We start from the raw sequence: 17018 nt of genomic DNA on the forward strand, positions 1-17018 counted from the left end.
TTTAGAACAGGCTGCTAGTACAATTTACAAATGAACCAAGGGAGGGATGGGCTGGGTCCATCCACCTAGTCAAGGCCCACGGTGGTTTTCTTCCAGCTGGCAACCAGCAGGCATAACAAATACAAGTTGACAAATAAGGTGCCAGGAACCAAGATGGGATTTGTAATTTAGCCTCAGCCAGAAGCACCCCACCAAGTCTGCTGCCCAAACACGTAGCGCCATCCTGCACATATGACAAATGGTAAAAAGCAGGAAGAGAATTTGACACAGGTGTGTGGATGTCAGGGGCTGAGGTCCCAAAAGAGGGGGCTCCTTTTAACTCTGCCTTGGTACCTAAAGAACCTCTGAGTTATTAAATCCTTTTTGGCCTACTTTCCTTCAAGAGTAGCTATATTGGGGTAAGCAATTTCCCTGGCTCCCTGAAACCACCCTCAGCTGTGGTAGTGAACGTCTGTGATATGGAAAAACACTGCCACTCTGCCAGGTCACGGATTTGATTTGAAGCACTTGTATCAAAGATGGTCTCTGATGAACAGAGTGGCAAACGAACCCAGGACCCCGCTCTCCAATCCCCATAAGGACCAGTTTCCAAGAATAACCACAGAGCGCATGAACCAGGGCAAGGGGCACCTTCCCACTACATTTCAGCCAGGCAGTGCTGGTTGGGGAATGGAAGGCTGCCCTTCCAGCTTTCTCCACAGAACTAACATGCTGTTCACCTAAGGTAGCATGGCACCCTGGAGAGACAGAGTCACCAAATTCTCAGGGAGGCTCTCTCTCCTCATCCATTCTGCCAGGACACAGGAAGTCACTCTGCTTGCTGACGCTACACTTGCCTCCATTCCAAGAGTGGTTGCTGTCTAACCAGAGAAGCGATGTGCAAATTCACTGATGCCAAGAAGCATTCTGAGAGATTATCAATGTTAACTATTCAACACATAAGCTAAATAGGAGTCTGATTAATAAATCAGTTATCAAGTGTCTCCTATGGTGCCAGCTCAATCCCTAACTTTAGAGCTAAACTGACTATTCCTGAACTAGATGGACGCCCAAGAAGCTATAGTCTGGGCCGGCTACCTACTTCAGGAAGTTTCTGCCCGAAGACTGCAGGGCCTGGCCTGCTAAGGTTCCCCAGGGCTCATGGGCTCTACCTATTGCTGGCATTTTCTGCTCTCTCAACTTCCCCTTGATTTCTGTGGTTATTTATTTCATTCTTAGTCCACTGTGTTTTATAGCTGTGCTGGCTCCTCAGTCACCAGGGAACCAGATGTGAACTTGCTTTTGGGCTAGCTGAGTCACCATGAGGAAGATTCTTGGGAACACCAGGAGTCACATTCCCACAGAGCTATTTTTCCGGTTCTCCCATATATCCCCTACACGTCACATCCAGAAGCTGGGCTGACAGTATGTTAACATCCATTTATAGCACTGACATAAGTTTTTGTTTAGCTCAAATTCGAGACACTAACCTCAGGGCTCCTGTTTAAGTTCCCGACAGACGAATGTCATATGCCTCTCACATAAGCTTTCGAACTGTTGACTTTTCCCACCCAGATCTTAACATCTGCTTAGGCGAACTTGCACCCAAAACATGGAATAATCATTACACTGAATCTGCTACTGTCCACGTCTTCTTGTTCAATCTTTACATTCCTGGGAGATAACTGATGTTACTTTTCATTCAGGTGGAAAGGCTAAGGCTCAGGGGTTAAACTACTTGCTTAGGGTACCGTGATTAGAGACTATTATGGTTGAAATGTTCTCTCAAGTTTACATGTTAGAAAATGAATCCCCAATGCAACAGGGTTAAGAGATGGTGCTTTTTTTTCCTTTAAGAGGTAAATAGGTCATGAGGCTCTGCCCTCATGAATCCATAAATGCCACTGTCACAGGAATGAGTTCCTGATAAAGGATGAGTTTAGCCTACTCCCCTCTCTTGGGCACGTGCTATCTTGCCCTTCTGTCATGATATGATGCAGCAAGAAGGCCTCTGTCTGATGCAGGCTCTCGACCTTGGCTCTCCCAGCCTCCAGAACTGTAAGAAATGAATCTCTGGTTTTTTATAAATTATCCAGGCTCAGGTACTCTGTTATAGCAGCACAAAATAGACTAAGGCAGAGACTATTAATCCAAGTATCTCTAGATAAACACTGTATCATTGATACATATCATCAAGGTGAATCCATGCCACTTTATTCAGAGCAAAATCTCCATTTGCTCTCATAGTTGCAATAGCACCAGTTAGTATTCTATATGGCAAAAATAAAAACAATACCTGACAGAACTTACAAGTTTCCATAAATACAGCTACTTACAGAACTCATTTTCTAGAGTTTGTAAAATTTACTCGTTTACTCAAGTTTTCAAGGAAAAGGCCAGATCATCATCTACTTAATATTTAGGAAACTTAAAACAGACTGGGCAAGCATTTATGAATGATTCAATCCAAAGGTCCCTAATTCTTTTTCCTAAAAGCCCCTCCCTACCCTAGAAGCCTCAAGATCCTCAATCTTTCCCCCATAGCTTCTTCTAGGGAAAAACTCCCACCTAACTTGACACTGATATGCCACTAAGCGGAGAAGCAACACAGGGTCAATTTAGTTTGGGAGAGTTCCCAGGGAGAAGACAGGGCAGTCCACGGGCTGAGTTTAGGGTGGCCCATGGAGTGGTGCAGCTCAAGTGCTACGACCACCTTCCCCTCCACTGACTTCCCATTGGGGGAAAGAACCCTAACTTTGAGAAATCTAGCAGGTAAGCATTGTGCTACTGTGAAAAAAAATTAAGAAGCTCTCTTCTATTCATAATTCTGAACTAAATCAAAACTAAATTCATAAAAGAGTTTCTTCTTTTTTTAAGTCAGCATTGGGTGTAACCCACAAATCTGACAAGGAAAAAAATAAAAAAAACCTTTAGGAACTTCAGACCTGCTCTCCATAGCTTTCAGAATGACTATCACCTGTAGATTAAAATGTAAACGTGGGGACAGGAATGCTTGGAAATCAAAATGTGACCATGACTCATCCAATGATCAAGTAGCAACTGCCTTGAAAATGACCTTCTGCCTTTCTGCTCCTAATGGGTAGTCTCCTGGAGGAGGAAACAGTGCTACAAAATGCAGGGCCAGTTTTCAAACCCTATGGCTCTGGACACTAAAACTCATCTGAGTCACCACAACAAGGGAACTTGACTAAGAAAGGCCATACCTTTCCAAGAAATATCCCCTACAAGAAATAAAAACTGATCTGTTTCAGGTGAAAATCGAAACTGATGGTCATAGCTGAAAAGCCAGTGACACCTGTACACTCTATTTTTAGTTGCTAATTATACCATATCATAGTCAGTTACTTCCCACATTGATCTAAAAATGAAAGAGTTGTCTAGCTAGTTATTAATGAAGAAAAAACAGGCAGCCAACCCTCTTACAGAACTAGTAATGAGTAATTTTCAAGTGAACTCTATGCAACAGTGATGTGACATTAATGACAATGAATTTGGGAGGGTTGGTGTATCACATTCCCCCTCCACTGCAACATGTTTCTGTTTTCTGTCCCCCATTAGGGTCCCACCTTCTCTGGTGTCTTGGAGGCCAGAATATACTTAGGTATTGATTAAGGTGGATCTTCTCAAGAAGGTCAACTCAGCATAGCATTCCTACTAGAAATAAAGGCCACTCCTCTTTTGTTCATTAAACTTTTTCTCAGAAGCTTAAAAACTGAGCTTGATGCCCCGTGTTCTTATTTTACCAACACTTTCAAATTTTACACTAATCATTTTATTGGAATGCTGATTACAAATTGAACAAAAGAATAAAGTATCCTAGAACTCAAACCAGTGCCGTTATACTGTAATAAAAATATAGGGGCCACAGGGGACACTCATACATCCACATGGTGCGAGACATGGTGGCACACATGCAGATGGGGAGGGCAACCTCACCTCAAAAGTCATGATTCTAAAACCAGGGGCCAGAACAGAGACAGGGCAGGATGTTACTCCTCAACACAACCTTCTCTGAGACTCTGAGCATACCTGTTTTACTCTCAGGCAGTGATTTGCTTCTCAATCTTTCTATACTCTAAGTTTATTTCTGTAGTCGCCTGGATGACAGAGAGGCTTATGGGTGTATGGCTGGGGCAGATGTCCTTGAAGAAGAGAAGACAGGAGAGAAGAGGTCTGGCTCTTGGGAGGGAAGGGGAGGGTAGAGGGTGATTCTGCAAAACACCCCCTTCCGAATCTCCTGCCCACCAAGTTCCACTAGGGCAGAGTCTAGAAATAGTCCTCAGTACCAGGTGCACCTGGCTCTAGAAACTACCAGAAGGTTTCAGAGAGATGGCCAGAGCTTCATGTGTTCACACTTCCTGCAGACCAGATGCTGTTCTCCTCTGTTTATGTATCTGCTTTTCTTCCTCAAAGCCAAGACTGGATAGCAAAGGAATGTGGGTCACAAAGACCAACTTGAGTGAGCTGCCCCAAAGAGGGCTGCTGACCCCTGGCTTAACCGCAAATTTAAAAACACAGACTGTCTGACTGTGTTGTCAGAAACTTCACTTCTGAAATGATTGAGTGGACAGAAATTAATAGGCCTGTTGCTTGAATTCTCATTGCCAGAAAACCCAATGGCACCATTTTTTAATCTTTATGGGGGACTAGAAAGGAAAGAGATATAATATAAAACAAAGAAGCTACTGGAGAGAAAAATTTGAGAATCATATGGCTAAGTTTGTTTTGTTTGTGTCTGTTTAAAAGCACAGCAAGGGGATAAGCACCCATTAGCTTTTTCAGCTATTGCAGTGAGGGTATTATCTTTTTCATGTCATATATCCCTCATAGAGGTATATACTCCATAAATGCTGAAATAACAAATAAACAGACCAAACAACAGCAAAAAGGATTCCGAAACATTCTCTTATCAGAAGAGATAATCCTAAATGATCTGTTTTGAGAGAGCATAAATATATAAATGCACACGAGCTGATGGTCTAATCTGTTTGCCATTTCGCAGACAGGCAAGTTGAGCACCACAGAGGTCAAGCTGCCCAGCATAAACCCTGGAACCGATCTCCTAATTTTGGTGTTCTTTCAATCATCCTCAGCTGCCAGGGAGCTCACTGCACCTGAAGGCCGGGGAACACTTCACAGAGTTTGGAGTGTAGGAGTTTCTACAGAAGGTGAATATTAAGCCAAAGAATATAAGAGGATGCCTGTGTTGGCAAAACACCCATGGTAGATGAGAGTCAATTACTCTAGAATCTCCACGAAAGCTCAATAGGGCCAACATCAACAGGAATTTCAAGGTGGGACAGAAAATAAAGAGGAAAGAGGAAGGCAGAGAATTACAAAGGGAGAATGGAAAAGATGGAAAGAGACCGAGTAGGTGAAAGGCATAAGGCCAAAACCATCCATTTATTATAACATTTGTGATTGCCAGTCCATAGTGGACCATGCTGAGCATAAAAAGTCATGGGCATAACTCCTCCGTTCTATTGGAGGCTGTGGCACACTTTCCCTCAGCATTGTGCCAGGGAAGGGACTGAGCCTTCCAGCAACTAAGCCACCATTACCCTTTCCTGCCACATTTGAGTTTTCCTTGGAAGTTTCCCATTCCAGTATATGCATATACTCAACTCCTCAGATCCTCTTTAACTTAGGAGGTCATGGTTCTAGGTAGAGAAGTGGCAAAAAACCAGGACATGCACCTACATATACGCAAACACACACACACACACACACACACACACACACACACACACACACACACACACACACACCCTAAGAAGATATCTGAAACAATAAAAACGGCTCTCCTTTACTGGTGAATTCTATCCCGATATAAAACCTTAAGTCATGAAAAAAATAAAATAAAAACAGGTCAGTGAAACAAATAAACACATAAAAACAGACTTTCATTAATAAAGAGGAGGAGGAGATGGGAAGATGTTACTATATGCTCATAGGTCAGCCAAATTCCTTTCCAACATTCTTGACTACCTATAAAAATCTATAAGGGCTATAGTGGTGGTTTCACTTTTTAATCAAACCACTTTATAAAATGAAATCAACCTGATTTGTAGAATGTACAGGTTAAGTCTAAGTCTCACCAATCTGCAAATATAAGCTATTTACAAGGATCCTAAGAACAATAGATAGTTGTCTTGGGTAACTTGGAACTTGGAGCTGTTCAGATGCAACTCAAATGGAAAAATATGCTTCTACAGAAAGTGATGAAGAACTCTTTCACATCAAAATTTCATCATAAGAATGTCATCAGTTTTTAGTTAAAATATTTTTCCATCCTTGCCAAGTGACTTCTTGCCTAAGCCTATGTTCTGAATCTTTCAATCCCTCCAAACATAACTCACAAAGACTAGTTAACTTGCATTTCTCCCCCAAATTCCACATTTCCTATTATTAAAATCCTCAGCCTATTTGCCCAGCCACAGAAAGACAGAATAAAGCAAGGGCAAATGAACAGAATTAAGATCTTCAGGAACAAAAGTACAGTTGCTTTATAGAAATGAAAGGTTTCTGCATCAAGTTTTTCTGCCTGAGATCCTGTGTATAGCATTAAGTAGGACAGAAATGTACTGGTCATCATTCAGCACAGAGTGGATTTGAGAATAGGGAAACTCCACCATGCATACCGAGGACCTCTAGTGACAGCAACAGCAAAGAGGGCACCTGTTAAAGAATGGTCTTACCCAGAGGGCATTTGCACATGGGTAGAGTGAGACCTCCACGCACTACTCCACCCTCCCTCAGAGAACTCTCAATAGGGCACCACCAAAGTACATACATGTTTTTTCCAAAAGAAAAAAACAAATTATGCTTCCCGAGCCACCACATGTTTTACCTTATCAAAACCATCTAAGCAGTCAAGATGATAAAACAGTCAATTTTTAATACGAATTAATGGCTGACTAGACATTAGAGACTCAAAATAGATTAAAACTCTGTTTTTTTTTCAGTAGCATTGTTTGCAAATAAACCAGGTAAATATAATTTTAACATACAAATCATTATACTGGTTCACTCCAACTTTATTTTCCATAGCCAGTAACTACTGATTTAAATTTTTCTCTAATTACATTCCCTTTTTCTGTATTTAGCACATCTTAAAAAGAATAAGATGGTATTTATTCAGCATTTTGTTTTTGAAATGGTGTTTAAATGGATGAATAGGAAAATAAGCTTACCTCATCCCATTCTAAAAGGTAGTTGGTGATTTTTGAACCATTGTCAATTGGTGCCTAAAAAAAATAATAAAATGAGATTAGAGAAAGTTGTTCACAGACAAAACTTACGAGCTACACACTTGTTCAAGTATAATATCTATGATAGCTCTGCGTTCTCCCCTCAGGGAAATAAACCTGATAGTTCCTGCATTTCCTTGGTCAATTTATTAAAGATCACACACCAACTTTAATACAACTCAACTGCAGAGAGCCCCTACTATTAATAAATTATACTCCACAAACAGCCAAACCTGCTTACCCACCTTCCCACCTTTACAGCCTCGTGGGCCCCCACTTCCTCTGGAAAGAAAACATTTCAGAGGCACTTTCAATTCAAGAGTAGAGGGGAAAAGGCAGTGGAGAAACACAGACACTGCTGGGGTCTGGGGGCACAGTCAAGTCTTTATTTTTGTAACTTCTCCTATGTAGCTTTTTTTTTTTAAGTACTTAAGATTAGAAAGCTGTGTCCTAAGGGTTCCCCTTTTGTTAAAAAATGAGGAAAAATGAGATCCTCTGGATGGATTACTAGAGGCTATTAGCCTTTCACATGCTAGCAAAAAGAAGTTTTATCATTTACTTTTCTCTTAAAAGCATGCTGAGATCTGCTTCACTGAGAAAAGAGGTTTTGAACAACAGGAAGGGAAGTAGAGAACTCTAGGGAAAAGCGTGCTTTTCAGGGTTAGACCAGCTAGGAGTGCCACAGTAGGGTCCCTGGGAGCTCCAGGGTAGTAAGATCTAGAGAGAGAGAACTAAGAGGTAGGGGAGGCAGCCATGGAATAGGATCACGTCTCCCTCTTCAAAAACATGCCCGGGCCTGACTCCTCCCTAAGAGCAACAGCCCAACAAACAGCACAGTTTGCCTCTGGCAAAAAGCAGCCAGGCTTCCCCAGAGTTGTGTCTGAATCCCAGCGTGGCTGTTTATCTGTCACATGTGGCCTGGTGCTAGCTGTTTAATATCAACATCTAATTTCTCCTTCCAAGAATGGATAGGTGTGACAAGTAATTGGGAGAATATGTAAATCATCTAGTAAATGACCCAGTTTTATAGGAAGCACTTGGTAAATAGTAACTATTGCTCTATTATTGTTAATGACAAAACATCATCAGGGTAAATGTTTGCTAAGTCAACAAAGAAACTCTCCCTCCCTCTCCTTTCCTTCCTTCTCCCCCCTTCTGCCTTCTGAGTTACACAATCTCTGGTCCCAAAATTGACATCTCAGATGAGTGCTATAAATTCTAAACCATAATTGCAGGCCTTTGTGGGCTCAGTTTGGAGGACAGGATAGTGATACATTTAAAGTTCTAATAACCTGACAAAATAAAATTTTAGATGAGGACTCACTTCTAAGATGAGAACTATGTTTATGATGGCTCATAAATTCCTCTAGAAAAAAGAGCTCTTTGGTAGTTCTTCGAGGACAGCCTACCCCACTACTGGTCCCTTAATTCCTTGAGGGTGGGTACAGTGACTTAGGTTTTGTTTTGCCTCATGTCCTGTGTAAGCGATAACTGTTGCTGACGAACAAGATGTCAGAGATCTTTTAGCTCTCAGCATCTTTGTGGACTGAAGGACACATCAGCAGCCAGGGAAGGGTCCCCTGTCCTTGCACCCCCTCCTGCAGCACCATGATCCGGGAATCTGTTCTAAGGATGTTTAAATGAAAACTAAGCTGGATCCAGAACATTCAAGTTTGTACATGACTGAATGGAACAAGAGTATGTTTCTGATTTATAACTTAAGAAAGGGAGAAAGAAAATGTGAAACACTTTCCTTGGAATAAGAAAACTCTTTCTTGAAGTTGCTGGTCTGCCTGAGACCTGAAATTCATCCAGGTTTTAAGCAGAGTATGCATCAGTGATTCCCAACTTTAGGTTTATAAGACCCCGGGGTCCCTCTGGTAATCTAAAGAAGATTTCTTATATTTTCCAAACAAAATGGATTTAATCCTTTCCTTAAGAAAAGATATATTTATATATGTATATGTGTAAATATAGAACACATTTTTAAATGGATGTATATGCTCCAAGGAATTAAACAACAATGACCAGTTGGGTGTTAAAACTCTGAAAAGATGGGGAATCACTGACCTGGATTATCCCTGGAAGCCAGGAAGGAAAATAAAATAGTTCAGATTCTAAGCCAGTTTAAACTTTGCCTTTGTCCAAATAACACACCCAATGTTGGCCATTGGCTACAAGAAAGCAGCTGCCCATTCAAGAGGGATCTAGATGAGTCTGTGCTTTGTTGTTTACTGGCCCCCTCTCAATTGCTTGTATCAACTCCCTAAGCAAATCTGACTCTCTGGTCTAGAGATAAAAAGATAAAATATTTCTTCACCTGTAATGGATCTCCCTACCCATCTTATTTCTTTCACATGTTGTATTCTCCCCCCCAAATGATAAATCTTTATTATCTCTATCTCTATATATTTTACATTTTAAAATACATTTTAAAATATTGATATATAGAAATAATTGCTATAGAGATTGCTAACATAATTTACTGTTTTCTTGCAAACACACAACTGTGATTAACAAGCCAGTGACATCCCTTAAGGAAGGTGCAATAGGACCTCTTTGGTAACAGTTATTTTTAGCCAGTAAGTTGTATTTCATGAAAATTATTATAGCATTCAGTCTTTTTTAGACAATTAGTAATCCTGACTGATGTGAGGCCTAATTATTGAAAACTGATGAAGTCTTAATACAGAACATTAAACATTCTAGTTTTAAATATTAAGCACTTCTGTGACACCAAAGAAACCAAAAGTGCAATAAAAGTACTTTATCTCTCAATCTTTCTTTGTAAAAACTTTTTACTAAAGTCCTAGAAAATAATGAAATTTAGGTATTTTAAATACTTATCTCACTTATAAAGTATTGCTTATGATCCTAAAAGATTTACCAAATTCTCTTGCAAAAAGAGCTAAAGTGGGATTTTGCAGTTCCCTCCTCCCATCCCTTTGCCCAATTTTTATAGAAACGACAACTTTTAATATCATAATAATTGGTTTCACATAGTAACTATGTAGAAAACCAAACACTGTGACAAAATCGGAATAGTGCTAAATAAATATCTCAAATGGCTACAGTGACATATTAATGTGAGACTATTCTTGACACTTTGAGCTACCCACCTTCCACTGCAAGGTCAGTGAGCTTTTGCTCCTGTGTGCCAGCTTAGGAGGGAAAGGACACTCAGGCGCACAGCTGTGGGTGGTGAAGCTAACTGGCTCGGAGCAGGATCCCTTCACGGAATTGTACATGGCATACACCCTGAAAACAAAACAGACAAAGACAGTCAGTGGCAGCAGCTCATCACAGAAGACCAGGATTCTCATCTTTGCTTCGACCCAGGGCTTTCCACAGATGAACAGAATTTCTTGCGTGGTGAGCACCCTGACTCTTGCTCTCATCTGCTGGTCTTGTCCTGACCTAAGTACAGTCCCCATTAACAAGGGACAGTCCTCCAACAGGGCATTTGCCTCAGTGTGTGCCACCCAGCTCTGTTTTAAGATAGGCAGGATCTACTATTAGAAGAGATATTCTATTAATAAGAAACTATGCCTTAATCTCCAGAATGGTTTCCAAACACACATTCTAAAAACCATCAAGCTATTCTCTGGCTGACTTTGGAAAAAGGCTAAAAGTACAGTTAAGTGTTGGGTTAAAAGGGACAAGAAGCACTGATAAGAGTCCACAGACTGGAGGGAGAACACCAAAGTACAAACAATAGGACAGATATCATCTTTGAACTATTTATAACACTGTACTATTTGGTTAAAATATGGATGTTTCACACATACAAACATCTTTGCTCCTGCCAAGTGCATCTTTCTCTAATTCAACAAAAACAATGTTCAGGTACAGTTTGATCCATGTGAATATTTAACTCTTGCACATGGCACCAAGATTAAAGATGTTTGTTCTGCACATTAAAACACTTGGCCCAACACTGCACATATGTGCCTGATTTCTCTAGAGAAGCTGTGAAGAAAAAGAATATAACATACTATTATAATACCATACTCTTGTCCAGACAGCATAAAACAGAATTATGTTGATTTTTATCATCTTCCTTTCTACTTTTCCATTATTTCATACCAGGAATTTATTTTTTAAAAATTGAAAACATATTATTTTTAAAAGGCAACAAAGCAGCCTCTGCTGCCTAAAAAAGATCCAAGGATTAAGCTATTCATGGTGTTGGTAAACATATATCATGCCTCTAGTTCTTATAGCCACCCTCTCTATGAGGTGAGGAAATCTTATTACCCATTTCAGGCAGCAGGAAACTCAGATTTAGAGAGATGAAGTAAATGTCCCAAAGCCACACAGCTAAAAGTCGGGCTGACTTGATTCAGAACTGGGAGTCTAAGCACTATACTGTATTGCCCACTCCTCTTGTTCATCTTATAATCATGTTTCTCTAAACACCCCCAATGCACTTCCTCTCAGTCTATTCAATGAACACACATAATAGCTAAAGATAACATTCGGGAAGGTAGGTCCCGATAAAGTGTATGATTTACAAAGTCATTTCTCTTCAAAGTCCATCACAAAAAATTAATAGAGGCCATGACAGTCAAAGCTACTAACAGAAATGTCTACCTTTCCCCTAAAAGGTAAAATACATACTTAATATATGTTTGACTTCTTTGCCTTATGGGAGGACGCCGTGACAAGTGATGCTTATCGTTAGGATGATCTCTACTCAACCTCTATGAGGGAATGTATCTTTTCATACTCACTATAAGTAGGCACATGATAATATAAAACTGAATGGTAGATCTGGCAAGATCAATTCCATGTGTCCGGATGGGCTCACTGGGAGTAAGTTTCTTAAAATGAATCACAGACTGTTCCAGACATGGGCAGGGCTCAAGCCTGAACTTTGATAAATCAGAATTCTCCAACTGGTGATTCACTGGTTGCATCTGGCCCAAGACATATGTGTATATGGAGGTGGTGGGGGGAAGGGCACAGAGATGATGTTTTTACATATAAGAGACATCTATGAATTAAAGAATACAAACAATGATCATAGCAAAAAAAGAGAAGCAGATACTATGCATTCCTAATAAAAGACCAAGCCACTACCTATAAATATTGTCTTGCCAGAAAAACTGAACCTGTATCTGATGAAGCCTCTGCACCACTTTACAGGAAACACAGAGGACAGGAGAACATATTAAGCAACTCAACAGGGATGCAATCAGCCACATTCACACTTGTGGAAAACTCTACAGGACAAAAACAAAATTATTTCAACAAATAACCTGCAAGAGAGAAAAAAGAGATGAAGGAAAAACCTATAGACTAAAAGAAATTTAAGATCTAACAACCAAAAAGCATATTCAAACCATGTTTGAATTCCACTTACAACTAAAGAAACAAAATCTTCATTTTTAGGACAGCTGAGGAAATGGGAACAGTCTCTGGATTATGAAGTAATTAAGGAATTATTACTTGTTTTGGGTTGACTTATGATGATGGTAATATGGTTTATAGGTGAAATAATATCATGTCTGAACCTTACTCAGAATCACAGAGGGCAGGGCAGTAAGTAAGGGCATTGAGGAAATAAGTTGGGTGATTAAAGCTCATTAAACTACTATTTTTGATGATATCTGAAATTTTAACAGTTAAAATATACTGAAAGAAATCTGGAGATCTTTCATTGAAAAAAAAATGAACTCCTGGTTTCTCTTAAAAACTAAAGTTGTAGCAACACTCAGCCCTCTGTCCTGTACTGCAGTAATGGGATAGAGCTGAGAGCAGCTCCCTCTCCAGCTGGGGCAGGTGCTACAGAGTTCTCCAGAGTCCCTACCATACCCTACTATCTCCTTGGTGTTTAGACTGCTTTTCAGCTGACCCTTGCCCAATCCATTATATCCATTTAGGCTCTCTATCTCCACCCAGAAGGCATCTCAGCTTGCAATCACTGGACATTTGCCTACAAGTGCAGAACTACATTCAGGCACACCAGGTCCCGGATGTTCACAAAAACACTTGGCACCAAAAGTCCATCTGGATAACAGAGCAGAGGAAGGGAGGCAGGTAAACAGCCAGCAAAGTACTAGCAGAACAGTTAATTGTCTGATGAGAGGTAAATTTGGACTCAGTCAAGTTCTTTGTTCCTTTTTAGTAGGTTCTTAGAGTCAGTAATCCATATCTCCTAGGCTGGAGAATCATGAGCGGTAGAAATTCCTGGTGGCCAGGGTGGGAGGATGGCAGTGGGGATAAAAGTAAAAGAACCTGGCCGGGCGTGGTGGCTCACGCCTGTAATCCTAGCACTTTGGGAGGCCGAGGCGGGCAGATTGCTCAAGGTCAGGAGTTCAAAACCAGCCTGAGCGAGACCCCGTCTCTACCAAAAATAGAAATAAATTAATTGACCAACTAAAAATATATATACAAAAAATTAGCCGGGCATGGTGGCGCATGCCTGTAGTCCCAGCTACTCGGGAGGCTGAGGCAGAAGGATCGCTGAGCCCCGGAGATTGAGGTTGCTGTGAGCCAGGCTAATGCCACGGCACTCACTCTAGCCTGGGCAACAAAGTGAGACTCTGTTTCAAAAAAAAAAAAAAAGTAAAAGAACTTGATGCAGGTTTGAAATTTGAGGTGGTTGAAAATGGACAATTGCATGGGCCATATGAAGTTATTTCCCTTGTCTTTAACCTTAAACAATGTTGTGGTTTGTTTAAATTAGGGGCCAATGCTTTTCACACACAAAAGTTTGTCAGAAAAGGAAACAAGATCTATTTTATATGGCAGTATAAATGTGCTGTATATGATACAAAATATTTCACATACTATTTAAGTATCCTGTGATTACAGCTGTTAATTAAAATAATTCAGTAAACAGCAACTCATTGTAATAGTAACCAGTAACACTTTTTCCAATAACTTTTATAGGGAAGTCAAGTCTCTGAAAATGATGCAATACTTAAAAAAATATTGCAATATGTTTCCACATGATGGTGATGGGTTTTCCATAAATATCATCATATGAAAGGAGGATCTGTAGAGTAGGGTCAGTTTCTCGGTTAATCAGCAAACAATTCAGTTTCTTTTGCATTTATCCCAGGAAAAGAAAACATTTTTCTAACAATATAATTAATCTTGTGTTGGGTTTTCACAATTGTTTTGCCTTAAATACTGGCTAACTGGTGATGAAATAGGTGCTGCAAGAATTTCAGAAATATGCCGCTAGCGCATATGTAACATAGTAAGAGTTATAATCTTTGGTCAATAACACCTGTTTCATAATTCTGTACTGTGCTGGTTAACCATATTTTTTGAAATATTTCATCACATAATTTTTCTGGGAAATATCATTATATGATATCATTTCTCGGCAACTTCTTTGCCAAATTGTTTATGGCAGTGACTAAAAAACTACTTGAAATTTTGTCATGAAATTGTTATCCTTTCCATCACTCAAACTCCTGATTATCTTATCATTGATAAAATTATAAATTCTTGACTCCCACAGTAAGATGGTCATCTCAAGGCTATTATTAATTATAAAACTGCTAATAGAAAGAGGAATATACTTTTCTGATAAATATATAGACAGCATACATTTGTATATGTGTATTTATTTGTACACATAAGTGCACATACTGTTTATGTATATAAACTTACATACTTATGTATATTTAAAAATATAATTTATTTATGTACTGGATTTTTCTCTTCCCCAATATACAATCTCATACACGAAATCTCTCTCATGCACACAGACAGGAGATTTTGTATGACTGGATTTATACCACATACAACATGATGGAAGCACTGAATAAATACACTTTGACAACTACAAATTGATTTCTTTTAAGTATTATACCAACATTAAACCAAAAATAGCCATTTGTGTTAAGAACCAGATAAGAAATATAAAAGTGATGATTTTACTAAAAATCTAAGCCAAGACCCAAGACCTAAATTTTGCAAATCAGTGTATACTATGTAGAGGGGTATTATTTTCCTCAGTCACCACTAGAAGAAAAAAAGAATAGTGGTTGAATATATGTATGACAATTACACACGAAAACTTATAGCACAAAGTGAGAAAGAAGAAATATTTTTGATATAATGTTCCACGTGGGATTTGGTTCAAATGGCTTGGCAGATGCCAACTGAAACAGCCACAGGCACATGACCTACAGCACTGTCTGAAGGATGCCACTAGTCTCAACAAATTTCCAGTAACAGTGAGTTGGTGGCAAGAGCTGTTCCTGCCTAGTAACAAGAGGCCACCAGGTTCAATGATAGGATTCCATGATTGAGAGACTTTATACTAAAAAGAAAAAAAAAGGTTTGTAGATATGATTCGGTGAACTCACAAAAAACTCACTAACGTGGGTGGGGGAGAGTTGAAAACGAGAAGCAGCATTATTTAAAGATACTGAGCAGTCAGTGTGAATCGGATGGAATCAGAGTAGCAAAATCAAAGTGACAAGGAATATAAGAGCAGAAGCCCCAGGTGAGACTTCAGTACATGACTTAACAAAGAAATCTTTCAATCTACTAGACAGTAATTTGAAGGGAGATTTCTGTAGGTCTTAATCAAAATGTGCTATATTAAGAACCAGATGGGAAAATGTATCCTGTTTTGAGTTGCTAAAAGAAAAGTTTTCATAACTGGCTATACAGACTTCCACCAGGGTGACACTTTCTAAATTAGTAACATACAAATAAAAATGAGAATAAATATAATTGCTCATTTTGCAGCTGTCCAGTAATGAAATTGTTCTGTAGCTGCTGTTATGGATATTTGCTGAAGAAACTATTTCCATAGTGCCTCTTGAGGCCTTATAGGTGACTATTAAATTTAAAATTATTATTGAGGCTACTGTATATGATAAAAGCTTACATTCCTGGAGCTAAGACTTTTAGAATGTTAACTGCATCATAAAAAGAGATCTTGCTTCTTTTTTTCAGTGCCATGTATAATACATCTTTATCTCAATAAAAGGGTGAGTGATATAGTCAAACTATACACAGGTTCAAAGAACTTGCGTCATGAAGTCTCAAAGAGTGGAAAAACTACAGCAACCTTGGAAAAACTAAAAAGCAATATTTATACAACACTCTATAGGTTTATAATAGATGCGTACATATATTTCGTTTGCTCTCACACCATCTTTCTGAGGCTTATATTCAAGGCCAAAGAAGGTTCAATGGCTTCCCTAAGCACACACTCTCAGTATGTGACAGAGCCATTAACTCCAAGCTTCAAGCTATGCTCATTATGCATCACGCTGCCTCACCAAAGCAATTCAAGCCAGAGGAAGCTAAATCTACGAGTTAGAAGTATTAAGATTCTTCTTTAGTTTGAAAAAGGAAATACTGTAAAAGCAAAGAGAATGGATGATCTATACGAAATGTGCACTAGGCAGGGCAAAAAGACTCAAATTTGGATTACAGACATTCTTATTAGGAGAGAGAACTTTTTAAAAGAAAACTACTAAAACCTACTATCACCATGGAGAATTTTCTATCTTTCTGGTGAGCAGAGAGCTAGAACAAATAATTTTATTGTGGTTGCCTCAGGCTGTAAATGTGTGGTGTCATGTGTATGTCATCTGCCATGTGTGTTCTTCCAAATGTGTCAGGAGAAAGTCTGGACCCAAGGCTTCTAGATGGTAACCACCCCACTCTCCTATTCCTTTTGGGGAATCCATTAACTATTTCTTTTATCTGTACAGAGGTCACAATGTTTCTTAGACACGGCAGTAAAAGAATTGATGAGCAAGTGTTTTCAAAGGTTACCTTTTGTAA

General features: G+C 39.4%; 1 protein-coding gene across 2 annotated transcripts in view; it reads right to left on the reverse strand.

Moving 5' to 3' along the window:
* Positions 1-17018, reverse strand: part of FNDC3B (fibronectin type III domain containing 3B) — a 329131-nt gene that overhangs the window by 76221 nt on the left and 235892 nt on the right. For both annotated transcript variants that reach the window (XM_012736403.2, XM_012736402.3), the window contains exons 10-11: positions 10370-10508; positions 7194-7247 (exon numbers count right to left, since the gene is read on the reverse strand). In XM_012736403.2, coding sequence (XP_012591857.1) covers positions 7194-7247; positions 10370-10508 — 193 coding nt within the window. The remainder of the gene's footprint in view (positions 1-7193; positions 7248-10369; positions 10509-17018) is intronic.

Source organism: Microcebus murinus, chromosome 1 (genome assembly GCF_040939455.1).
Source record: "Microcebus murinus isolate Inina chromosome 1, M.murinus_Inina_mat1.0, whole genome shotgun sequence".
Taxonomy (NCBI): Eukaryota; Metazoa; Chordata; class Mammalia; order Primates; family Cheirogaleidae; genus Microcebus; species Microcebus murinus.